The sequence below is a fragment of the Fundulus heteroclitus genome, chromosome 3 (genome assembly GCF_011125445.2).
Source record: "Fundulus heteroclitus isolate FHET01 chromosome 3, MU-UCD_Fhet_4.1, whole genome shotgun sequence".
Classification (NCBI taxonomy): Eukaryota; Metazoa; Chordata; class Actinopteri; order Cyprinodontiformes; family Fundulidae; genus Fundulus; species Fundulus heteroclitus.
In genome coordinates, this window is record NC_046363.1 from 18,451,569 (window position 1) to 18,460,452 (window position 8,884).

Below are 8,884 nucleotides of genomic sequence, written 5' to 3' on the forward strand. Positions count from 1 at the left end.
CTCTTTATGGTTCATTTTGCCGGTCTCAAACCCGAGTAAAGGAGGAGGGTTAGTATTGTAATAAAATAAACACTAATAAAAAAAAATAATAATAATAATAAACATTAATGGACAGAAAAAAAGTAGCTCTATATATATTGAGTGTTTTTACTCACTTTTTGTCTCTCTCTAACGACGTTATTTCTCACACAGCGTCAATAATATGCACATCACATCATGTGGCAGATTATGCAAATTAGGTGATGACGTCATTCAGCGACTTCTAGCGACTTTTAGACCAGCCAATAGCTACTTTCCTTACTGAGGAGTTGGCAACACTGGCTACGGTTCATAGCGCCTGCAATTTGTCTCCGAGTTGTGAAGACGGCGTCCTGCTTACTGTGAATCACAAAAAATACACTTTAATAAAGCTTGTTCTTGCAAGTTGAAGGCGAGCTGAACGCGAGACGTCGTCCAGCCATTGATCACTTACCAGCAGTTGTGGTTTTATTTCATCTTCAGGCTCAGAAGAGGACATGAGCACACAGTAGCGGAGCGCTCAGCACGTTTTTTTTACTTCTTCTTCTTCAACATTACCAAAAACCTACTTTATCTATAATGTTTATTTATATTGATTTTGAGCATTATGGCTTGCTGCTTTAAAAACTCAAAATTCACTTAAAAATTTCCAATATCACATAAGCTCAATAAAATGATTCAAATGTAGATATGCCAAGGTACACATAATTTTGAGGAAGATTGCAATCTTCTCTTTTGGAGAGTTCTGGAAGCAGAGCACATCTCGCTTTGCAAGATGCACAGAGGAAAAGATGCATTGGTCTGTGGCAACATGCTTCAAATTCTGCCTTTTTAAGCCGTGATTCAGGAACCAATTTACCTTTCAGCGCCCCTCCATTCTTCTCCCAGAGCTGTGCGGGACAGAGACGTACTTCTCTTTTCCACGTTTTTTTCTCCATGTTATGTTTTTGTGTGTGTGTGTGTTTGTGTGTGTGTGTGTGTGTGTGTGTGTGTGTGTGTGTGTGTGTGTGTGTGTGTGTGTGTGTGTGTGTGTGCTTGTGTCCTGTCTGGCAATGTGGCAATAAGAATTGTTGTCTTAATGCCAAAGATTGCCCAACAGATTTTGCTTTCACAAGTAGAGTCATACTGCTTTTGCCGTAATGCTCTGCTTGATTTATATACAATTTATACTGGGACAATTTCATGTTAAATGGACACTGAGACAGAAAGGTAGAAGAGGGGAAAAAAGGAGCAAAACAGATGAGACAAAATGCTTAAAATGGAGAAAAGGTGAAAAAGAAAGGAGAGAAAAGGGAGACAGCAATACAACAACCTCTGAGTCTGCTTCTTCACCTGCAAAGAGAGATATAAAAAGAACAGCAAAACCAGCAGATCCAATATTACAGGTACAAACAGGTTCAACATTAATCTCCTCTAATGCCATAAATTTCAATACCATTATCTTGTTTTTTTTTTGTTTTTTGTTTTTTTTTTTGTTATTTGATGCTTATCCCATTTTATAACTAAGGTTTTAACAAAACTTTCTCATTGGCATTTATGGATTTTTTTTAATGATCTTAGTGCATGTTTGGTGTGGGAGGAAACCAGAGCACCTGGAGAAAACCCATGCAAACACAGAGAAAACATGCAAACTCGGCACAAAAATATTCCACACTCTGCTGTTAAAGTGAAGGTGAATTAGACTGAACATTTTTAAAAATATTTGCTGTTAAACTTGCAGAAGAAAGTACCTACAATTGCCTTGTATACAATGGTAGTCTAAAGCTTAGACCATGGTTCCCAAACAGCTAATTGATCAACCCACAAACTTGCCATATTTCTTTTCCTAATCAGTAGGAGGCACTAATGTACACACCACAGCCCCTCCCCCAATTTATTCACCTCTTCTCATCTAGTTTAAACTCAACTCTGGCCCACTTAATATATTATTTCCCACCAGCATTTTTTTAAACAAAATAAACACATTTGCAGATATTTTCAAAACAACTTTCACAGCTTTAAATAATTCTAGTAATATATTTTAATAGGATTGAGATTTTTTTAATTTAATTTTAATTTAATTTTTTTTTCAGTCTGATTCACCTTCACATATACTTACCCCCATTTTTACTTACTACCCTCTGATTATCCCCTTTCCTTCTCTTGTGTCCTCCTGTTCATTCCTCCAATTTTCCATGTACCCGAAAGCCATAAAGACAGGTGTACTCAGAATGGCCCCAATTGCTCTTCACTTGTAAAGTTATGTAGGTGAAGGCACCCATTTTATGATCCTGTGGGCCAAAACAAATAAAAATGTGGTATGTTAGCACATTACACGATTGGTACGTAAAGAACAGATAAGAAGTTTGAGTAGAAATTTAATCAATTTTCCAGACCAGTTATTCAGTGTTTGTGCCTTTAGAATCAGAATCAGAATCAGAATCAAGTTTAATTGCCAAGTAGGTTTGCACTTACAAGGAATTTGACTTGGTGTTGATGGTGCAGACAAAAAATAAAAATACAATAAAAATAAAATAAAATGGATATATATATACAGAAGCTATATACACTCAGTATATATATTCATATTCATTTTTGTCTTTCTTTAGTTACATTTGTTGAAGAGCAGAGATAATATATATAAGTACCACTAGTAAACTTCACTAAACTGGCTAACATTAATGACTTGACTTGGCTACTCTGCAATAGTTTTTTTTTCTCCCAACAAGGGCAAAATAACAATTCATAGCCAATTTAGTATATATAATGCTGTTCCAATGTTGTACTTAAGTGTCCCTTCATGGCATGTCTGTCAATGCATTCTTATAAAAACATGATGAAGTCCAGGGGTCTCATGTACAAAAGAGTGTGCAGCTTTCACACTAAAAGTTGGAGGAAGGGAGAAATCATTTGGTTTGTTGCTCCTGGAGTTATATAAAACTGAATGGAGTCATATTTCAGTGTATTTGGGTATGTTTTAGTACTTTCTTGTTTGTTATTGTGACAAAAAGGTTTGCATGGCTGCCACACACTTTCATGGCAGGTCAAAATTTTGCTTAGCTTTCCACACACATGAACATTACCTTTCAATGTTCATTTGTATACATCCCAGGCACGCTGTATACATGAGGCCCCTGGTTTTCTCAAGAAAACTACCTTAGAACTATTTGCAGTGAGAATGGCTGCTGTTGCTTATAATAAAAATTAGACGAAAGGTAATTAAAAAAAAAATTAAGTGTGATATATTTACAGGGAGTTTGAAGGTTTGCAGCCGGTCTCCATCCTCATTATAGAGAAAAGTTCCTAAAAGGCTTCCCTCGTCTAGCAAATCATTCCTTCCCTGAGAAAGAGAAAAAATACATATGCAGCTGAACAACATGTTTTCTTCACATCTATGAAAGTTAGACAAGGTTTTGCACAGACTGTATGTCGATATGTCTGTTTAGTACAGTGGCATGAAATTGCAATATTTTTCAGTGTGAGGATGAGGTACATTATTTTTGACATAATAATACCTTTAATTATATTATTATTTTCCCCTTCCTAATTATATAGAGATTAATATAATAAAAAAAAATGTATTGGTGTTTGGTGTTCCCTGGCTGTCAAATAACTATTAACTGAAGTATTCAGATAGTCGAATGAGCTGACCATTGAGCATCCTGAGTTAATATCTTTTAGTGCAGGCTGTAAAGTGTAGTAGGATATTAATTTGTCATATCAAGTCATTGCTGCAACATTTGTGCAGCACTTGCATCTAAACCAGAAGTGCATGTTTAAGATATATGTGGTGTCTCAGGGTTTTGACATTAATAATGCATGACTTACAAAGACAGAAAACTCTTTTGGAGCGCTGGGGATGGTGCCAGTCGGTGATAACATTTTGGGAATGTGAGCCAGGGTGACATGGCTGATGGAAACTTTGTAAGGCAGGGCAATTGATAAACGTCCTTGGGAACCTGCAAAGGCCCAGCATTGTCCTGGAAGCAGGTGGGACTTTCCCTGAAGAAAAGAGTAGAAAACAAAGTTTAGGTTGAGTGCCAAGCCTTGGAAAAAGGAAAAATACCATACCTAATATTTTCTCAAAAAGAAATACCACTCAGCCTATTATTAACTCAATGTTCTGAGTGTCGTTCATACCTGGATTACAATCGTTGGTCCCACAGCTGGTCGTCGTATTGCTAATCCATACAAACTACACGTTTCTCTGCTCTGATACGTGTCTGAGGTCATTTGGTGTAAAATCCTCGCTCCTGTACACAAAAACACAAATAATGTGAGTCAGGAAACCTTTAAAACTGAAAATGTACAATTTGATTTATAATCTTATTGCTGATTTATTATGGTAATGTCTCACCTTGAGATTGCAGAGCAAAGTTGGGCAACAGATCTGCTGGTGGTAGAAGGTAGTCCACCTCTTTCTTTATCCTCAGCAGCACTTCATGCTGGTTGGCTATGAGCTTTTCCAGATCCTTACATCCTGGGGTTAAGACCTGTGCACAACATTAAAGTTAACAGCTTCTTCTCATGTTTACAGAACATTTTAATATTGTGTTTAGATTAGGAAGATGAAAAATACCATGTCCGTTGCATTTGGTGTAACGAGTGTCTCTGAAGGTTGTGAGGGCAGAGCAGAAAACAGGTAGGCACATCCTAAAGAATAAGAATTAGCAGAAGATGCCAGTCAGTGACACGACATTCAAAGTACAGACTTTCTAAAACACCTTTAAACTAATGTTTGTGGAAGAAGAGCATTTACCATAAAACAGGGAAAAGAAGATGATGATGATCCAACAAAATGTTTTCAGTGTGTAGTTTTTCTGATTTATATTGCTGCTGCCGTCTTCTGCAGGGACTGCTGTTGTTCTTGCGTTTAATAGCCGCCGACTTCTGCATCTCCTTGTGGGTAAACATGGAACAAAGATAAATGTGTGAAGCGTGAGTTGATAAACAGATGATCGTGTTGTACCAGGGTTTATACAGGAATGAGTAACCCTAATTTATTGCTTTTTAATGCTCTTTTAATGCTCGTAGAAATAATTTTAATGCCATCAACAAGTACCCATGACTGTCATATATATATATATATATATATATATATATATATATATATATATATATATATATATATATATATATATATATAAATAGAGTACTTTTTGATGACTGTGTTCAGACAACAGAGCACCTCTGCATGCAGTGTTGCAATGGATCCAAATGTTGATCCAAGATCGTCTGATTTCCCTACGTTAGTAGCAGTAAAGCTTGCTCCAGCTACTGCTGTGCTGTTTGCGGAAGCTAATGCGGACGTGACTGCATCGGTTACAGAAAAATAACTTGACATTGTTAGCTGTTGTCTGCCCCTTGCAGCTGATCTGTGGCTGTCCGCAGTGGTGTAGTGGTCCCTGGAGCAGTGGGTATACTCTCAATGTTTGCCCTTTTAGACGCAGCTCAGAAAAATGCTGTCTTAGAAACAATGACATGTAACACTGCTCTATTTAGTTTACCCAAAAATCCATCAGTAGTGTTTACTCATTTTAGCCTAAAACATTTAGATTAAAATATTTCCTTGAGCTACTACGCGAGGTGTGAAAATACTGTTGTCTCTTTTTTAAAGATTTAATCCAGCTTCTGACAGGTAATGTAACATTTTATTTGGTTTATATTGAAGGAATTCCTACACTACATCCAGAATCAACATTTCATTACTTTATTGTAGGTTTTTCAATTTAGACCCAGATGATAAGGCATATGGAAATTCCTAAATTGAATGAGAAAGATAATCTAAAGAAAGAGACAAAATGAATGACGAGGAGAACATCAAAACTCAAATCTCGTTGTCTTTGCAAATCATGAATTGTCAAATATACCAGTTGAAACACCCAAATAACTGTTGATCCTGTTGATTTAGACACCCTGACAATGAAAGTTTAGCCCCTCGATTTTAAAATGAATGGTGATTTTAAACTTGACAATCAAAAAGGGACCCCAGTTAAGTCATTTTTATCATTTAAGGAACAAAGCAAAGATACAACTTATTCTTTCAAGGCAAAAATATGGAAACGCTACTCTAAGCCTTCATTTTATCATAGCTGGATTAGTGTAATTCTCTTTATCTCTGAATCGGTCCGTCCTCACTCAAATGTCTGCAGCTGGTTCAAACACTGCTGCACACCTTTTAATGGAAAAACATAAAATAAAGCACATTACCCCATCCTGGCCTCCCTTCACTGGTTACCTGTTTATCTTAGAGTTCAGTTTAACGAAAATCTGTTTGTTTTTAAGGATTTAAACAGCTTATTATTGTTGTATTTGTTTTAAACTGTTGAGTCCAAGTAATTTTACTGGATGTTATTTTGTTTTACCGTGTTAAAGTGCTATTTAAATAATGATGACAATTATGATGATTATGATCACAAGAAACTTTTGCATCATCACCCAGAAGCTGGAAAGAAAAGAGACAAAACGATTTTTCACACTTCACTTAGTAACTCAAGGAATTATTTGAAACTAAATATTTTAGGCTAAAATATTAAACTGTTTATTGGTTGTTGTTTTTTCTTCAATCCCACCGTTATGTTTAGTAATTTCTTCCAAAAACTGCAGCATTTTCATTTAATCCATCTAAATGCAGTATTTGCAAGCCCTACTCTGATTGGATGTAAAGAAACCTGTCTGTGATTGGCTGGTAAGGCGACAGTTTTTCAAGTCACGAGCGCACAGACATAATCCAGCGAGTGCATAGCTGGTATTGAGCGTGGAAGTAGCAGGTCATGGGCAGACACAGAACCGAGGGAGAGGATAGTGGGTTAAGAAGAGTTTATCAATTTTGAGCGCGCAAATGATGTTTAAACGGTGAATACCTGTCTCACTGCGAGCTCAAACAAAACACACAAATATCGCTCCAGGAGTGGGTATACGTAATTCTGACTGAAAAATAAGTGGGTATATGCCGTATACCCGCGTACACCCTGGACTACACCACTGCCTGTCCGACTTCATGTGAGATTGTGAAGCATTGACACTCATTGTGCAAAGCTTAATTTTTTTTACAAACACGGCAAAATCCTTCGTCATCTTTACCGTCGACAGGCTGCAGCCATGTCCCGAATTCCTCGTTTTCATACACTTTTGTTGAAATTAGCATTTTCCCATTCTCTAGCTCTTTCTCCGCCTCGAGCTCCTTTTCCAAACATTGTAAAAACATACAGCTTTACGAACAACCGGAAGCAGTTCAGCTTGTTTGGTCCCGCGCAAACACACGGAATCAGTTATATCTGATATAATATATCTGATGAAACTGTTTTTATGGACGTATTTTTTTAGAAGAAAAAATAAGGCATTTTTAATGCCACAGATAATCACATTTAATGATTTTAATGCTAATTAAGGCCTTCATTTAAAAAAATTCATTTAATGACTTTTAATGATTTTAAATGCCCCGCAGAAACCCAGTGTACATGATTTAAAAATATTTGGTGATTTAACTTACCTGACTCTGGTCTCTTTGTATGAAACAGTCGGTACTCCATCAAAGCTGTAGTACCCGTTCAATAGCAGGCGGAGGCTTCTTCTCAACATATCTGTGAAGAAAAACAAAAACACGAAGGTTGTCGTGACTCTGACACAAAACATTTTAAAAAGACAACACAGCTGTGACATTTACTTTTTAGTGTTGAATGGTATTTCAAGTTTAAAACTGTCAGTATTTCTAATCATGAAAATCAGATCATCATTTTGACTGCCTTTAAGATCTACTAAAGAGAGTATAATCCTACATTTGTACATTAACTCATTGTCTTGCTGTAGTTTCAAAGTCAACTTAAACAATCCACAAAATGTATGAAAAGTGTCTGAGGATCAATTACTTCAAAAATGAAAAAAACTTTTTCTGCTTAAATTATCACTGACAATGCTGTCAGAAATCTTTTAGTTAGATCTCCCATAAGTTTCCTATCCCAGGTTAATTACTATTTGAAGAAAAAATACTTACATTTGCCGTAGCTCATTGTGTTTAGCTGATTTAAGTTAGTCTTGCTTCAGTTTTTCCAACGTTTGTCTCTCTTTGAGCTCAACTGGTAGAAGTGTGAGAATTCTAAGTGGAGTGCTTCCTTAATGACTAAAGTTCCAGAGGCATCTGATGTCACGTTACCCTGTGACATCAGAATGTTCCGCAGTGCCCGCCCACACATTAAATATTGGACCGGGTTTTATAGAATTTTAGAAATTATTACACCAAGAATTGGTAAAACCCTCTTCTACTGTAAAGCTAGTGAGTGTGCAAAGACTAATGTATGAACAAACTAATGCATGTCACATATTTTTTGGGTTCAATTTTGGTTACAAATATGTATGGGTACAATTAAAGTATGTGTAATTTATTGAATTGTAACTACTATTTGCATTTTATCATCCCAGGCTGGGCCTTTCTCTCCATTTAGTTTTCATGTTTTCCCTGCAATGTACTGGTGGCCTGTCCAGAGTGAATCTGCCGCTTAGCCCCTGAAGGGTGGGCCCCAGTCCTAACGCCAAAATCCTCTGTGATAAGACAATATAGACAATGGAATACAATATTTTTCAACAATAGGTTATTGATTAGGATTTACAAAATGTCACTATGTAAAACAATATTAATACATTCTTAAGTGTTATGATGTGAAGCACTAGGTTAGAGCTTGCGTTGTGTTTTCCTTTAGAATGTTTTTACAATAATTAACTTGCTCTTGCTGTGTTTTTTCAAACAATAAACAGGTTTACTAACCTGTGGATAAGTAACGATTCAGGGGTTACACATGCTCATTCCTTACAAATGAAATAATTGTGAGGTGAGACTTTGTGTTGATAATTTTCATAACTTGTTTAGTGTCGTTATGCTGTTGTTCCATAG

At 36.3% G+C, this 8,884-nt stretch overlaps 1 protein-coding gene across 3 annotated transcripts; it reads right to left on the reverse strand.

The window, feature by feature from the left end:
* Positions 1-1,481: 1,481 nt before the first annotated feature.
* On the reverse strand, positions 1,482-8,130 carry LOC118560527 (SUN domain-containing protein 2-like). 3 transcript variants are annotated; one of them, XM_036131600.1, is made up of 9 exons: positions 7,991-8,111; positions 7,490-7,580; positions 4,757-4,896; positions 4,577-4,650; positions 4,355-4,490; positions 4,138-4,250; positions 3,826-3,999; positions 3,242-3,337; positions 1,482-2,288 (listed from the first exon to the last, which is right to left on the reverse strand). In XM_036131600.1, exons 1-9 carry the CDS (start codon positions 8,004-8,006, stop codon positions 2,175-2,177), a joined length of 954 nt encoding a protein of 317 aa, XP_035987493.1. In that variant the 5' UTR covers positions 8,007-8,111; the 3' UTR covers positions 1,482-2,174. The 3 variants fall into 3 exon arrangements, with proteins under 3 accessions (XP_035987493.1, XP_035987487.1, XP_035987498.1); XM_036131594.1 differs by having other exon boundaries at positions 3,248-3,337; positions 7,490-8,130; XM_036131605.1 differs by lacking the exon at positions 3,242-3,337 and having other exon boundaries at positions 7,490-8,130.
* Between the last annotated feature and the right edge of the window lie 754 nt (positions 8,131-8,884).

Excerpts from the sequence above, each read along its gene's own strand:
- LOC118560527 (XM_036131594.1), bottom strand. The coding sequence starts at position 7,659 with ATGTCACAGCTGTGTTGTCTTTTTAAAATGTTTTGTGTCAGAGTCACG. Across the intron at positions 4,491-4,576 it reads CACCAAATGCAACGGACATG|GTCTTAACCCCAGGATGTAA; the intron begins GTATTTTTCATC and ends TGTTGTGCACAG. Across the intron at positions 2,289-3,247 it reads TGCAAACCTTCAAACTCCCT|GATCATAAAATGGGTGCCTT; the intron begins GTAAATATATCA and ends TTTGGCCCACAG.